The sequence below is a fragment of the Lipophrys pholis genome (genome assembly GCF_963383615.2).
Source record: "Lipophrys pholis genome assembly, chromosome: 15".
In the NCBI taxonomy this organism is placed as follows: domain Eukaryota; kingdom Metazoa; phylum Chordata; class Actinopteri; order Blenniiformes; family Blenniidae; genus Lipophrys; species Lipophrys pholis.
This window is the reverse complement of record NC_137642.1, coordinates 27,596,267-27,612,807: the sequence shown is the minus strand read 5'-3', so window position 1 is coordinate 27,612,807 and position 16,541 is coordinate 27,596,267. Positions and strand designations below refer to the sequence as shown.

Here is a 16,541-nt window from a genome sequence, read left to right as displayed (position 1 = left end):
CAGAATTTCTCTGTGTGTGATTGGTCAGACACTGCAAGCTCCGCCCCTTTTCATGTGAACGTGAACACGTAGGTCTGGGTTGAACTAGTGAGTTGATAACCTGCTTGGTAGGAACGGTGATCAGGATCCAAAGTTTCTGGATCAGTTAACCAGGAACCAGAGAGATCCTGGATATGTTGATCCTGGTTCCTAGTCCAGGACTCCGGAGTTCTGCTGGAGCTTCTCAGCCACTGATAAACATCTAATCTGGAACAAAGGTGTGGCTTCATGGCAGGTGTCAACAACGCCACGAGAATGTAAAAAACTGAGAACACCAAGAGGAAGAGGAGCAGAAGAAGAGGAGCAGAGCGTTCTGTGGCGGAACAAGAGAACCGAGCGGTTCTTCACTGGCCTTTACATATTCAGCTTGATTTATTTCTGGATTGTTTGAATAGATCAGAACAGCAGGGAGAACCTATGGTTGTAAATATGGAAACAATATTAAACATTACAGTTGAAATAATGTTTGAAGACATGTTGCGGTTCCACACGAACTCATTAGGTCATTGCTCTTCTGCAATAAACCCAACAAAACTAAACGAGCAATAAGTGAAGAACGCCGGGTGAAAATCTGGTAAACTCCAGATGAAAACTCTAAATGTTTTTTTAATCAGGTTCCACTTCTTCATTAGAACTGCAGCAGTCAGATTCTCCTTCCTCTGCATCCTTACTGAGTTCCACACACCAATCATTGATTCAGCCAACAGGTGGAGGCATGAGACTGAAGAACTTTTTATTGATCAGAAGCACAAAGTAAAGACGTCTTCACAGAAATGACTGACGAGGACTTTTACCTTCTCAAAGAACTCACAGGAAACGTTTTCAGGGTTTTTTCCTAGAGCTTTCCGACGTCTGTCGGAGCTGAAACTACAAAGAAAAGCACAATGAGCCCTGAAGTGGGCAAGGGGACGGGGAGGCGCCGGCCTCAGCTCCCCTCAGGGGAGGCGCTGGCCTCCAGGTCCCACTTCTCCAGGAAGTCCTGCAGGTTGAGGTTGAACAGGTCGAGTCCTTTGGGCGACAGGTGCACCCCGTCGGCGCGGTACAGACCCGTGTTGGCGCCACAGCGGATGTTGTCGTGGGTCAGTGAGGTGCCACCCAGCTCCGAGATGATGTTCTGGATGCGGCGGTTGACCGTAGTGCGGACCAGGTCCACCTCGTGGTTGTCCGTCGAGTGGCGCCACACCCTCCGGGGGAGGATGTTGGACCAGATGAGGACGCACTGAGGGAAGATGCTTCGCATTGAGGTCAGGTCCTTCTTGACGGAGGCCAGCAGGTCGGTGGGGCTGTCGGTGCTCAGGTCGTTCCCACCCAGGTGCACGATGAGGACGTCTGGATTGGGCCAGGTGACCTTCAGCTGGTGGAGCTGGGGCAGCAGCTGGGACCACGTCATGCCCTGAGTCCCCTTCCACCAGATGGTCACCCGGCTGGGATCCATGCCCAGCTGCATACCTACCTCCGGAGACTTGGCGCGAGACTCGGCCCAGTACACCAGCGAGTGACCACAGATCCAAACGTTCTTGGGTTCGCTGCTGGCAGACTTCCCTGTGAATGTGGACAAAATGGTCTGTGAGTCAGGGTGGGGACCTCGAGCTGTTTCCTGAACCTCAGGCTGGTTCCACAAAGACCTGCTGATTCGGACCACGGAACCAGCTTCAATCATCACTAGTGAAAACCAAAGCTCAGACAGGAAGTCCGAGCTGGAAAACAGCAGATCTTTCTGGAATCTGAACTTTACAACATTACAGCCTGAAAAATCACAATTATCAGAAGCTTTTTCTTCGTCTGTAACTCAGAGCTGAACTAAAGCTTCTCGTATTGGTTGAACATGTGGCTAAAGTTAGCTAGCTCGCTACATCAGACACTATTTAAATGACTAAAGTGATAAGCTGCTTGACAACCCTCAAAGCTTTGCTTTCTGATGGATTGATCACCCAGAGTTCTAACATCAAGCCTACAGAGGACAAAACACCAAGAATTCAAAACTTCTTACAGCAAAGAAACTCTTCAGAATGTTGGAGTTAAAAATGACCACCTACCTTCAGCTCACATTACACTTTCACGTTAAAGCTTCTCACCATTTTCCGATCAAACGGCTCAGCTACACGAGCGCTTCGGGTCCCGAGCTAACAGGCTAATAAATACAGCTAAAGGTTCATCTAAACGTGCAAAAAGAAGAAACACTAAACTATAAAACTGAAGTTATTTTATTTCTAAAACTATTTGTTCTTCATGTTCATCTGCCGAGCCTCGTGGAGTTCAGCGCTTCATTCAGGGAACAGAAAGCAGCCGGCTGGGCGCTCCCGTTGACCCGCGCTCCCTTTGAACTGCGCTCACGTTGACCCGCGCTCCCTTTGAACTGCGCTCACGTTGACCCGCGCTCCCTTTGAACCGCGCTCACGTTGACCTGCGCTCACTTTGACCCGCGCTCACTTTGACCCGCGCTCCCTTTGAACCGCGCTCACGTTGACCCGCGCTCCCTTTGAACTGCGCTCACGTTGACCCGCGCTCCCTTTGAACTGCGCTCACGTTGACCTGCGCTCACTTTGACCCGCGCTCCCTTTGACCCGCGCTCACGTTGACCCGCGCTCCCTTTGACCCGCGCTCCCTTTGAACCGCGCTCACGTTGACCCGCGCTCACGTTGATCCGCGCTCCCTTTGAACCGCTCTCCCGTTGACCCGCGCTCCCGTTGACCAGCGCTCCAAACAGGCTAAGCGATGCTGAATGTGGGTGAAGGTGATCTGATCTTTGATGCTTCAGCGTTTCCTCACAGAGAGACTTAGAAACTGAACTTCCCAGAAGGCGATTTGAAACTAAATCAGAAGTCGAGTGGTTCGATGTTTGACTCAGAATCTCAGGTCCGACATCAAGAGGGAAATTAAGTTTGTTGGATCGTGGGAGGAAAGTGGAGGACCCGGAGGAAACCCAGGCAACACAGCGAGAACGCTAACCACTGCGCCTTCGTTATGAGTGACACTTGGTTTCTGTTCCCTGAGGAACTCCACGCTGAAGCTCTGCTACGTCTCAAACCGGACTCATTCCGATGCCTGGTTAGCGACGAGAAGGCAAGACGACCGACTTTACCGGACGATGGAGGTCGCAGGGTCGAAAACAGGTTCAAGAGTCCAATAAGGACAAAAACAAAAGTGAAAAGATTCAAAACAGTTGAAAGAACGTCTCTGCTTTAGCCTCGCGGTACGACACAGGCATCAGACAAGTGAACAGCTCAGAGACAAACTCAAAACTTTTAAACTCTTTAGGCTAATTCATACAAGCAGCTCAGACAAGCTGCTGCATCACAAGTAAAACATACAGCAGACATTTGAAATGTTAAAAAAAATATCAAACAAAGCATCATATCCACAAACATTAGCATCACTGGCTAGTTGAGTGCTAGGACACAGTCAGCCGTTTAAACTACCTAATTAAGGTGATCGTTTGCTATTACAAAGATAAACGTAAACTCAGAAACTACTGCACCACAGGTAAAACTGCTCGCTTGCATTAAAACTGAAGATAAGCATTGTTCCCGCTAACATTAGCAAGATGACTGCAACTAAATTTAAATAAAGACTCATGGCATTCAAAGACCGTAGGTTGAATAAAGCAGTTTATAAAATCGCTGACAGTGCACCGTGCCCTCCCCATCAACTCTTCAAAGAACAAATCACAGATTAGCATTCATGTTAGCTGTGGTAAAGCTGTCGCGCTAGCTACAATAAAATCTCATTTTAGTTCCTGTTTAAAACAGGTTCTTGCTAATATGCTAGCAGGTCCCACGAGAGTAGCCGTGTGGAAAGACTGAAAACAGGAAGTGGTCATCTGTCCAGGAAACGAGGGACGACCTCAAGGTTGAACCTGAAGCTTCAGAGTGACGCTCAAACATTTCAGCCGAGACTCTGCGTCTTCTTGGCATTCCCACTTAATCCTAAACAGATCGAGGAAACGTGAACTGCAATCGTCTTCATAACCGTAGCTGGGTTTGAACTGGCTAACGAGGAGCCGGAGAACCATGGAGTCGTTTCTAAACACCAGCCTGGATATCACGGAGGGTTCGGGGAAACTGAAGAGACGTGACTTACCCTGAGCAGCGTGACAAAAACGTCTGGAGAATAAAATACTTAAGTGAAAGTGGAGGTAAGTCCCGGACTCCAGAATTCATCCTGATCAATGAGGTGGTCTAAGTCCCGGACCCCTGAAGCCTGATCAGAACCACCTCCTACTGTGTGTGTGAGCAGATTCCATCGTACGTTGGAGACAACACGCATCAAGTCTGAGCGGACGTTCCTCTTCACGTTGTTTCACAACATCACAACTTGTTGGGAGCATTTTTATTTCATACCCGATCAGACGCGGCTAGCTGAAACAGCGTACAGCGTTTACACTCAGCGGTCAGCGTCGTGAGTTCAGCTCCTTCCTTAACTGGATCCAGTGTTCCTCCTTCGGTTGATTTTTACTCAATCTGCAGGTTTTCTTCCCCACAACATTTTGTATTTTCTTATGATTGATATTCCAGTCTGAAGTCGGTGTGCAAGTAGAAGTATTAAACATTTCTTGCACGTTTTCACTCAAAGAGCAGTGATATTAGATTACAACATCACAGTGGCTCGTGGGTTTTGTGAAAACCAGCTGCAGAACATGAACCAGGGTTTTTACCCTGTGCTTTGCTTTGCAGAGGAAAGTTCAGCTCGTTTATAGCTGATTATTTAAAAGTGCATTTTCATGATGTTTTGTTTTGGGCACCAAAACAAAGAGAAAAGTGAGTCTTGGGCCCAGATGAGATCAAACTGCAGCAAGTACTCAGTACTCAGCAGTACCAGGTTATTCTGAGCTAGTAGCTCACAGGTCCAGTGACCGCAGAGTGTAACCGAGCTGAAGCTGAAGGACCAGTTTAAAACTCATCGATGAACAAAATAAACTCATTAACTTTGTTTTATTAGAGAAAAAAAAAAAGTGAACAAACCTCTCATACTAAGCAGGGTTGTGTCAGTAAAACTCCAAGATTACCAATGAACCTTTAATCATCTTCACTATTTAAAACAGGGGTGTCAAACATGGCTACCAAGACGGTTAAATCTGGACTGTAAAACAAACTTCGTAAGATTTAAAGACCACTAACAAAACATTAACTATTTTTCAATGCAATTTTATACGTGACCACTGGGTGTCGCACTGCTACTGTAAAGAGTAGCAGCAGAACTAGAGAAAGTGAACAGAACACGGCAGCGACCCAGAAGATGAGCGACGTTGGTCAGTAAATCTCTACTTTTACGCTGTACGTGGCGAGTTTGACACCCCTCGTCTTAAGCTTTCTGGACTCAGCTGGACCAGTTCAACCAACACTAGATATCAGAGAAGAAATGATATGGGGAAAAAAGAAAGACGTTACTGTGTGGAGATGAAACTTCAGTCGGCTTCTTTTCTTGATCGCCGAGTGGAACCAGTGGTCAGGAGAAACTACTAAGCTTGTAAATGCTGCAAAATTACTTCGACATGGGGAAAAGGCCTTAAAGTCTGCGAGTTGTAGCATTAGCTATAGCGAGCACGCTGGGAGACAAACGTCCGCCAAGGAAGACCTACTGAAGTAAAGACTTCCGGTGGTCTAGAGAGGACAGACCGACAAACGGGCTGAAGCCTCCTCCTGCTAAAGCAGCAGATATCTTAAAGAAATCCTCCGTGAGGCTGATAAACCTGACGAGAACTTCCTTCATGCCACCATGCAGAAGTTCTGGGCTTTGTTCTTACGCCTGGACTTCTAATGTGAAGAAGAAACAAACATTAACTCGGCTCAACGTTCCTGTTGAGGTGAATGAGAAAGAAAACTGTGACACCGTCAGAAAGGAAGAAAACCTTTATGAAACCCTGGAGGTAAAAGTCTGACAGTTAGTTGAATTTGAAAGACTGAATTGACCGATACCTGCACAGGTAAGCAACGCGTCCGGGATCTTCTCGCCTCGTTTCCTTCGGGAGAGCATCTCTTTGTACTGCTGCTCCCTTTTTTCCAGTATCCTCTGATTGTACCGATCCAGCTGCAACACAAAAGGAACGACCGCTGTGTGAAGACCAGGTCGGCGGTCGTGGAGAATGTGGAGGGACGACTAACAAATCCTCAACCAAACGCCAAAACAGTAACAGGAAGCCTCCTTGGAAGAAGAAGAGGAAGCGGTCGTACCTTCTCCTTCTGCTTGGCCTTCACGTCGTCGTCTGTCTCAGAGGTCAGAGGACTGGGGGACAGCGAGGTCTCCGTCGGTAAACTGAACTGGACCGATTTAGCAGGTTTGCCTGACGGTTGTGCCGCAAGAGATTTGACCGTCTCTATGACCTTCAGACATCGGGCCACTGTCGTGGAGATGGCCGAGCCACAATTAGCCGGACTGGAAGTCACTGGTATCGACGATGTAGGCAAAGTCAGCGTGGATGTTGCAAGAGGCTGCAGCGGACCAGAGCTGGTGGGTGAAGAAGATCCTCCAATAAAGGGCAAGACTGAATGAGCGGTTGGAGGAGCAAAAGGAGGAGGTCCAAGACGACGCTGGGGAGGAGGACCAGGTGGAGGACCAGGTGGAGGACCTGGAGGAGGTCCTAGTCTCTTCTGAGGTGGATGAGGTGCAAGAGGAGCTGTAACGCCCGGGCTGGTGGAGGTGGAGGGCTGAGGAAGGGAGATGTCGGCGCTGAGAGCCAGTGGCCAGTTGAGCGGTGGTGTCGGGTGCAGGTAGTGAGCAGGCAGAGATCCAATGGGAGCTCTGGGAGGGGTGGTGGGTGAAGAACTCCTCATGGACTTGGTTAGACCGCGAAGCTGCTGTGCCCTCTTCAGAGCCTCGAGCTCCTGCTGATCCAGAAATCCCTCGTAGTCCGAGGCAGCAGCTTTGGGTTTGCCGAGTGGCTCTAGGCTGGAGGATCTGGCCGGGGAGGGAGAATGGATGAGATCCATCTCAACAGACCCAGTTCTGCCGGCTCGTGGGTCGTCTTTTGGAGAGGACACCGCCTCTCGTTCTGAGGAGGAGGACTTCAGGCCATACAGTTTCTCCTGCGCTCTGCTGGCCAATTTGGACACATCCCCAGAACTCAGCTTCAGCCCAATCGTACGGAGCAGGCTTTGGATTTTGTCGTACGGTTCTACATTCGGCTCCTTGGTTGCGTTCTCCATTGAGGATGGTTTTGGACTCGACAGCCTCTTCTCCACTTCATGGGACACACTGGGTGGTCCTTGAGCAAAGCCCACTATCTGAGAGAAACCCTTCCCGTCCCGGAGAGCCCGCTCATGAGGCAGGAGGTCATCGTCGACACATGCCGGTTCTGGGGTATTTACAGCCAGGTTCTTCTTGTTGAGCATGTCCAGGAAGCGGTCCAGGGGGGGTTTCTCTATGGGGGGTGAAAGGTGAGATACAGTGAACTCTGGTTTGGGAGAGGGGTTTCGAGGAGGAGGAGGAGTCTCTATGGGAGACGAAGGTCTGAAAGGTGCCAGAGCGGAGGCGGAGGAGGCAGCGGTGTGTGACAGAGGCAGAGAGGAAGCAGCAGGAACCTGGTTGGACACAGATGGAGGAGGGCCACAAGCTTCTGGGGACTGACTTGGTTTGGACGGACCATGTGGGTCATAGGATCGGTCAACGTACGCCGAGTCAAAGAACCGATCCTGGTAATGTTCATCATAAACATCGTAGCGGTCAGTGTAGGGAGGCCCTGGGGGGTCGCTATATGGACGACCCTCAAAAGGCCGGTCACCGTACGGATGGTCGTCATAAGGTCGATCGGGGTAGGGTCGGCTGGAGTACGTATCGCCGTAATGATCAGCGTAACGCCGGTCTTCATAAGGACTGTATGGCCGGCTGTAATAAGGATCATCATAAGCAGGCCGGCGGGGCAACTCATGTCCTTCGGGTCTCTTCTTCAGGATGGGCCTGACCGGTTTATACTCTGTGAGTGGGACCGCAATCCTTCCATGGTCGTAGTCTATGCAGGTCCTCTGTCCAGGGTCCGGTCCTCGAGGGTCCACCAGAGCCTTCTTGTAAGCAATGATCTCGTTCAGCTCCTCCAGCTCTCGTTTCTTCCTCGCCAGTTCGTCATCCACGACGGCTCCCCTCCGGCGGGGGGGGCTGGACTCTCTCCTCCTCTTGGAGCTTTCTTCACGCTCCTTGCTGACTCTGACCTTCCTCTTTTCCACCTTGTCTTTGTTCTTGTCCTTGCTCCTGCTGGGACTCCTGCTGCGACTCCTGCCGGAGCTGCTGCTGCGGCTCTTGGTGCGCCGGCGCATCCGATCTCGACTGTGGTGGCTCCTGCTGCTCCTGCGGTCGCGCTCAGCGCTCTTCCTTTTGATGACACGTCCAAACTGATCTCTGGGTGGACTCCTGCTCTTGCTCCTGCTGTGAGCTTTGTAGTGCCGCCGGGAGGAACTGTAGTCCCTCTTGCTGTTCTTGCTGTCCTGCGCCCGGAGGTTTTTCACCACGGCCTTCAGCTTGTCCTGCTCTGGCTTTGATTTCCTGTGAAGTCAGAAGACGGTCCATCAGTTCCAAACAGACCGAGACCAGAGGAAGGAGTCAAAATCAACTGAAAACTTTGGTCTCGACATTTCAGGTTAAACTGAACTCACGGAGCGTGCTCTGAAGGCTTGGCCAGCTTGATGGTCATCTGAGGAAGGAGACACATCAGCAGTAAAAACTAGGAACCTTGTCCAGCGAGGAAAAAGAAAAACTTCTGAATCCGCCTCACCTTCCCTTTTGAGGCTCCCAGTCCTCCCAGTTTCCTGACAGACAGGAAGACGCTCTCAGTGAAGCGTTTGATCCGGATGGCCTGGTGCCCGCCCTCCGCCGTTTCATGCTGGAAGACAAGAAGACACTGGAGGACTGAAGCAACAGAGAGAGAACAACCAAGACAGTGTGTTGCCTGTACAGGTGTGTGTGTGTGTCTTCTAGAACTTACTGGGATCACACTGAACTCCACCTTCTCGTTGAGCTCCAGCTTCTTCTTCTCGATGACCTCGAACATGTGGAAGAACAGCTGAGGATTCTGGGAGCACTTGATGAGTCCCGAGTCCCTGGAGAACTCGATCACGATGCCCTGAGATGGAGGTCAGAGGTCAGCGCTGCTCAGGGAGGTCACACTGAGGTCACACCGAGGTCACACTGGCTCACCTGCCTGCGCTGCTCGATGGACTCCTCGAAGGAGTCTGGCAGGATCTCCACGAAGGTGGCTCGCTGCTCCTTGGACTCCCTATTGGTGGCGATGTTGAAGCGCACCTTCAAAATAAGAGCAGGAGAACAGAGTTCAGATGTTCTACAGATAGAAGACAGACTCGGGTCCCCAGCAGGACCCAGGTCCCCAGCAGGACTGTGGTCCTCACCTTGTCTCCGTCCAACATGGTGGCCGTGCTCAGCAGGTCCCGCAGGCTGAAGTTCAGCAGCTTCTGTTGTCCATCGACGGTCATCACCAGTCGACCCGTCTCCACATCCACTTTGGCTCTGTCCCCAGCAGCCAGTGCTGGCGCCTCCTTCACCTTCTCCTCCTCTGGCTCAGTCTTCACCTCCTGGTCTTCTCCTCCTTTGTCCATTTTCTCCTCCTTCAACTGAAACCCATCAGTTTTATTCATCCATCCAGAAGCAGGACACAACCTGCAGAAATCTCACCTTTCTGAGGAGCGGTGGTCCATCGTCAGGTTCTCCTGGCTCCTCCTCCTTCTTTAGCTCCCCCTTTAACTCCTCCTTCGGCTGCTCCTCTTCCTCTCTGGGCTCCTCCTTCGGCTCCTCCTTCAGCTCCTTCTTGATCACCTTGCGGGGGTTTCTGGAAATGGCTCTGAGGACGGTGCCTTCAAATCGCTCCTTGCTGATATCGTCCATCGAGTCGGGATCTCGGACTGTGAAGCCGAGTGGTGTCCACTGCAGGAGCACATCAGAGGACAGGTCCATCAGGTCCATCAAGACCACCAGGTCCACATGGACCATCAGGTCCACCACAGTGACTGAGGTGGTTTTCAAAGCTCACCTTGTCTCTAGCTGCTGCCAACGCCGCCGCCACCTCCTCCTTCTTCTTCCTCTCCTCCTCGTCCCTCTCCTGCTCCTCCTCCTTCCTCCTCCTTCTCTCCTCTTCCTCCCTACGTTTCTTCTGTCCCAGCAGGATCGGGTCTTCCAGGGCCTCCATCCTCCTCAGCCTGATCGCCCTCTTCTTCGACTTCACCTGCAGACCAGCACAACAGACTGGGTCAGTGGCGTCCAGGTCAGTCCGGGTCAGATGGCATTATTGTAGCAAGAACCATCAGTCGGTGCGTACTGCGAGTCGTCTGTACTCCAACATGTGTCCACAGTGAGAGACATCTATGAGTAAATGAGTTCATCAATGTCAACGTGAATCAGCAAGTCGTCTCATAATTTATCCGTTTGTAATGAAGTTATAAAACGTGTAAGAAATCTGCTCATCTATCAGAATGGGAACATGAACTGTCGACGTTTTCAGCTTGATGAATTCTTTTACTCATAGATGACTCTCACTGTGGACACATGTTGAAGTACACACGACTCGCAGTACGCACCAACTAACATTGAGCTTTTCCACGAGTTCCTACTCAACTCTTTTCCACTACGTGTTGGTACCTGGTACCAGGTACGGTGAAACCCCAGTTTCGCCTCCAAGTTCCCAGCGAGCTGAGGCCAGTAGACAATGTGACTTAGGCAGACGGCAGCTGCTGATTGGCCGGCGTGTCACAACACAGTTGAGTCAGGAGAGCGTCTCGTTCAGCCGCCATTTTTAACACCCGACCACAACCAGGGAGACGCTCAGAAATCAACTGGTGGAGCAGCGATGAGCTGCAGATGTTTCGTTGTCTGGTGGCGACCAGAGGATTGAGCGACATGCTACCAGTATCAGGAGGTCTCCCAGCCATGGATACCACTGGTGTTCCAGATTAACTGGTTTCCCTGTTAACTGGTGACCGGCTTCCTCCAGCGTCTCCTTTTCACAGCAGATGTTAAAAACCCGAGCAGAACCCGAAGCTGTCCTCATTTTGTAATATTAATAAACATTAGGGACGTCCCGATCACACTTTTTTGCCCCCGATACCGATCCGATTCTTCAAACTTGAGTATTGGCCGATACCGATACTTTCCGGATCCGATACTCACATTGCTATTGCAAATATACTCAATAGTGTATTTTTGGAGCAACTAAGATGTCTGAAGCTAAAAGCACTATTGGCAGAAGCTTTGTTGAGCTAGAAAATATTGTAAAACTCACTTATTGAATCAAAATTCTTCTCAGAATGACTTAAGAACTTATTTAAACTTTATTCAGTCATAAAGAAAAAAACAAAAAAACAATTACACTCTGCAGTCTTATGTCTCTTATTTATGTTAACTTAAACAACTTCACCTGGAATTTGTGGCAAATACATTTTATTTTTTAAATGAAACCCAGTGAATCAGTTTGACTAACATATAAACTATAAAAAAGTACAACATAAACAGTATTCAGTAAAACCAATCAGAAGAACCCAGTTCCACTTCAAAAGTGTCTTTGGCTGGTTGGGTTGAAAATAAGTCCTATAAAAGTGCAAATACAATAATAAAAATAAATAAATAAATCTTAAACATAAATACTCTCAGGCTCCAATGTAACTTCTTTGTGTATTAAATTCCAGTTTACCTTAAAGCAGTATGAGAGGTTTAACCTGAATGTCACAAAACATTTACATTTCAATGTGAATTCTAAACACTTCATTCCACTTCAAAGTGGTAAAACCTGTTTGACAAAAGTATTCTGAACATAGTACTCTCAAAAACATATTCAGAATAACCCAGTCTCCCTTCAAACTAGCGTAACCTCCTGGGTTATTTTTATCACCATATCGCTCCCCTGTGGGGACTGAGCCTTTATTTTAAAATCCTTTATTTTAAAATCCTTTATTTTAAAATCCTTTATTTTAAAGCCGCACCGAGTTTGCTCCTTTAGTGTGGCTTTTTCTTTAGTTGTTGTAAACTGAGGGTACATCCACCACGACTAAAACACAATCTTTTGTTTTCTCCCTGGCCTTCTCCCAACAAACCGTCCACACCTCACTATGAACACGGCTCAACACGAGGCTTCAGGGCATGTAGTACACATGCCAGGCCTTTAGGGGCGCTGTGACTCACCAAACACAACAAAAACGCAGAAGAAGACAGACCACATAGAAATTTGGAAGTAGACTTGGGCACATAAACACATAAACCACTATATATAACTCTAGTTTTATAGGTCTATGGCCCCGCTCCGCCTGCTTCTAGCTTCTGCAGCTCCACCGGAGCTTCTCGTCCCTGATTGTTGTGGTTATTAGGTGACGTAGCGGACCGCGGTGGGGGGGGGGGGGGGCGATTACGTCATCTTTTTTTCCACGGATGAATGTCTTTGCTGAGCGTACTCCGCCGCATGTTTACTTTTTAGATGTCTCATCAAATTAGTTGTGTTAAACGAAGCTCTGGTGCTCCACCTCTCGGGACTGTGGTGAAGCTCTGGTGCTCCACCTCTCGGGACTGGTTTGGTTATCAACCTTAAACTCCCTCCAGACTGCTGGTTGATCCTCTCAGTGGCTTCAGGCTGCTCACCTCAGTTTACGGCAGGTCGCACACGGGGCTCGCTTTACGGCAGCTGAAGTTTTTTTTTTTTTCTTTTTTCGATCGGCGGGGTGATCGGCTGGATTTGCCGATTCCCGATCACCCACAAATCACCAATATCGGCCCCGATCTGATATCTACCGATCTGATCGGGACATCCCTAATAAACATATAAAAATATCTACTATTTAATTTATTATTGGAGCTGATATCCAATGGATGTTCATATCGGGGGTGAATACTTGTGCACGACCGGAAAAAGCTCTGATGACTCTGCCGACGGCGCGGTCGTACTATAATGTAAAGGAAAACAACCGAGGCCGAGTCGAGTAGAGACTAGTGGAAAAGCACTATTAGCTCTGCTCCAATAACACCCAGACGAGGGTCTCAGCGGGACTCACCATGGCCATGGTGAACTCAACCTTCTTCTGGAGGTCGTTGGCGTTGAACTCTGAGTCGCTGAAGTTCTCACAGAGGTCAAAGGGCAACTCGCCGTGATCGTCTGACTTCAGGACACCCTCCTGGTCTCCGAGATCCACGATGACCCCCTGAAACAGCAGTGACCCGATACACACCACCGGAGAGAGTGAGAGAGTGAGAGAGTGAGTGAGTGAGTGAGTGAGTGAGTGAGTGTGTGTGTGAGTGTGTGAGTGTGTGTGTGTGTGTTACCAGGGAGCGGGTCTCCTTGGTGTAGCTGAAGGTGAAGGGGATCTTGGGCCGGATGTTGGCCGCCCTCCTCTTGCGGGTCACCTGATCCACCAGCAGGTTGATCAACACGTGGTCGTTCTTCAGGAGCGTAAAGGGGCAGTCGCGGTGGTCGAAGGTCACGTTGGTGGGGATCGGTCCGATGTTGGCGCTGATCTGACCAGGGAACCCTCGCTGGGTGGGCTGTAGGGGGAGGCGGAGCACACTGAGGTCTGGCGGGGCGCTCTACACGGGGGTGGGGGCATGGCGCAGAGGGGCGGGGCTTACCGTGGGCTCCATGATGGGCTGGGTGACGATGCCCTCGTACAGCTCGGGGTCCAGCTTGAGGTTGGTGAGGAGCTCCTCCTTGAAGTTGCTGGTCCCAGCGGCCTCCTCCGGCCCCGGCCCCGCCCCCACCCCCGGCCCCGCCTCCTTGGTGGCGGAGCAGAGCGTGAGCAGCAGCGGCTCCTTGACCCGCTGGACCCTGATGGCTTGTTTCCCCGCCTTCAGCTGACAAATCACACCAGAGCAGCACCGTTACGCCTGCACACTGAAGGCCCGCCTTCTCCGGACAGAGCGCCGCCTCCTCACCTCCACCACGGTGAACTCCACCTCCTCGCCGATGTCCTCCGCTGTGAAGTCCACGTCACTGAAGTTCTCCTTGACGTCAAAGGGCAGCTCGCCATGTACCTCACAGCGGATCACCCCCTCAGTGTCCTTCAGGCTCAGGATCTCACCCTGCGCGCACACACACACACACACACACACACACACACACACACACACACACACACACACACACACACACACACACACACACACACACACACACACACACACACACACACAGTCAGTACCAGCGCCCCCTGCTGTCCAAGCCCTGGCGAACCCCCCTTTCCCCCCCTCACTCTGAGCCGGGCCTCCTGGGTGTGTGTGAAGGTGGAGGGGATCTTGGGCCGGATGTTGGTGGCCCTGCGTTTCTCCGTCACGATGTTGGTGAGGACGTTGAGCAGAACGTGGTCTTCCTTCAGCAGCGTCACCGAGGAGTCCTGCCTCTCGAACGACAGGTTGGTCCTCAGGGGGCCCAGGTTTACGTAGACCTGGCCGGGATACTGACGCTCCCCAGGCTGCACACACACACACACACACACACTACGACATTACTACAGTTTCTACAGGGTGTCACAGAGTCTATCGTGAGGGGGGGGGGGGGGTTACCGGAGGCTCCACAATGGGCTGAGAGACCACAGCCTCGTAGATCTCCGGGTCCACGTTCTCAGTTCCTCCTGGAGCCACCTTCACGTCCGTGGCGATCTGACCCTTCTGCTCAGACAGGAAGACATCAGGAGAGGCGGGGCTGCGCGTGGCTGTGGTTTTGGAGGCGGAGTCTGGAACTCACCTTCTCCTTACAGGCGGTGAAGTGAACTCTGACCCCGGGCGTCATGGCTTTAGGGTTCCCGAAGAAGACATCAAAGCTGAAGGTGAACTTCTCAAGATCTTCTCTCTCGATGTAGCCGAATGTCGGCTGCAGGAAGGCAAGATGCTTTTACTGCCCCAAAGGGGGCGGAGCAAAGAGAGCCACAGAGGGGGCGGAGCAAAGAGAGCCAGAGGGGGCGTGGTAAAAGATTTCTCACCCCAATGAAAGAGATGATTCCTGTTGATCTACCAGGAGGAGGCCTGAAAAACACATACGTTTTTAATACACACACACACACACACACACACACACACACACACACACACACACACACACACACACACACACACACACACACACACACACACACACACACACACACACACACACACACACACACACACACACACACACACACACACACACACACACACTTCTCATAGGTGCGTTTTCCCAGCAGGCCAAGCGTTTTGGAGGCCTTGCTGCTCTCAGCTTTGGGTTTGGTGTGTTCGGTGGGGGGGTCCTCGGGGGGGTTGTTGGCGTCAGAGGGGGTGGAGTCAGTGGGCGGGGCTGAGATTAGAGCTTTGATCTGTGGAGACACAGAGACGGTGAGGACCAGAGAGTGTTCCTGGTTAGTCTGCCCGCCCCCCCCCCGCCCCCGGATCAGGACTCACCCACTCCGGCTGCTCCGGCGGGGGGTTCAGCATCGGCTCCTCCACAACCGGCTGCAGACAAAATGAATAAACTGAATGAAAATCGACTCTCGCTGCGGTTTAACTAGAGACCTGGTCCAGCTCACCTCTCCGGTCCAGGCAGGTGGGGGAAACGCCGGGAATCCGAAGGGGGGCACGCAGCCAGGGGGTTGGATCGGGGGTGCCGGAGGGACCGGCAGTGGAGCGAACACTGCAGGGTCCGGGGGAGGTATCCCCACCGGAGGAGGCACTGGAGGAGGGGGGCCGGGACCAGGGGGGGGTCCAGGCTCCGGTCCCCATGGCTCCCGAGGACCCCAGCCAGGTGGCCCCCAGCCTGGGGGAGGGGGGCCCCAGTCATCCCGGGATGCCCTCCAGTCCTCAGGGTGAGTGCGTCTCCAGTAGTCTGGGTGGGGCGGCCAGTCGTCAGGATGGGGCCCAAAGCCAGGGTGAGGCGGTCCTCGTGGTCCCCATCCTCCAGGAGGGGGCGGCCCCCAGCCCCCAGGTGGCGGAGGTCCCCACCCTCCTTGTGGAGGGGGGCCCCAGCCCCCAGGAGGTGGGGGACCCCAACCTCCAGGTGGAGGAGGACCCCAACCCCCTGGAGGGGGTTGACCCCAACCGCCGGGAGGAGGGGGGCCCCAGCCGGGGGGTCCCACGTCGAACGGAGGTCTGTCTTCACCGGGAGGTCGCACCGACGGTCTTCCACGGGTCGGTCCCTCTCCGCGGCCCATGGGCGCAGGGGAGCCGCGGGGCCGAAGGAGGGGGAGGTTGGGGGGCAGTAAACACACACCAGAGCTCCAGAGCCGACAGAGAACCAGGCGGGCTGCGGAATCACAGCAGAACCGGTCCGCGGGAAGCAGACCGGTGAAACCGGGCTGGGAGAAGCGGGTTGGTAAAACAGGGCCAGTAGCAGCAGGCCAGTAAAATATATATATATATATATATATATATAGGTTTTGTAGCCGCTCTGCGCTAGCAGCCGCGGACCGGATGTTGCGTGATGTTTGCGGGAAACTGAAGTCTAATGGAGGTTGGACGGGTCTACTCCCGGGAGCACCGCCACCCGCCGGCGGGCGGGAGAACTGCACTTCAACGGCTTTCATTTGTTCATCTGTTTCATCCTCAATCCATCCAGAAATCAG

The 16,541-nt window shown here is 51.9% G+C and overlaps 1 protein-coding gene across 1 annotated transcript; it reads right to left on the bottom strand.

The window, feature by feature from the left end:
* Positions 1-749: 749 nt before the first annotated feature.
* Positions 750-16,130, bottom strand: LOC308120529 (uncharacterized protein; the record flags this gene model as incomplete). Its single annotated transcript, XM_080481170.1, has 21 exons — positions 750-1,581; positions 5,955-6,066; positions 6,210-8,511; positions 8,622-8,659; positions 8,741-8,848; positions 8,951-9,088; positions 9,163-9,267; positions 9,372-9,593; positions 9,655-9,903; positions 10,010-10,201; positions 13,011-13,157; positions 13,279-13,497; positions 13,582-13,803; positions 13,885-14,031; positions 14,202-14,420; positions 14,512-14,616; positions 14,693-14,818; positions 14,928-14,970; positions 15,145-15,299; positions 15,385-15,435; positions 15,510-16,130. The coding sequence occupies 21 exons, from the start codon at positions 16,128-16,130 to the stop codon at positions 965-967; spliced, it is 6,138 nt and encodes a 2,045-aa protein (XP_080337296.1). The 3' UTR covers positions 750-964.
* Between the last annotated feature and the right edge of the window lie 411 nt (positions 16,131-16,541).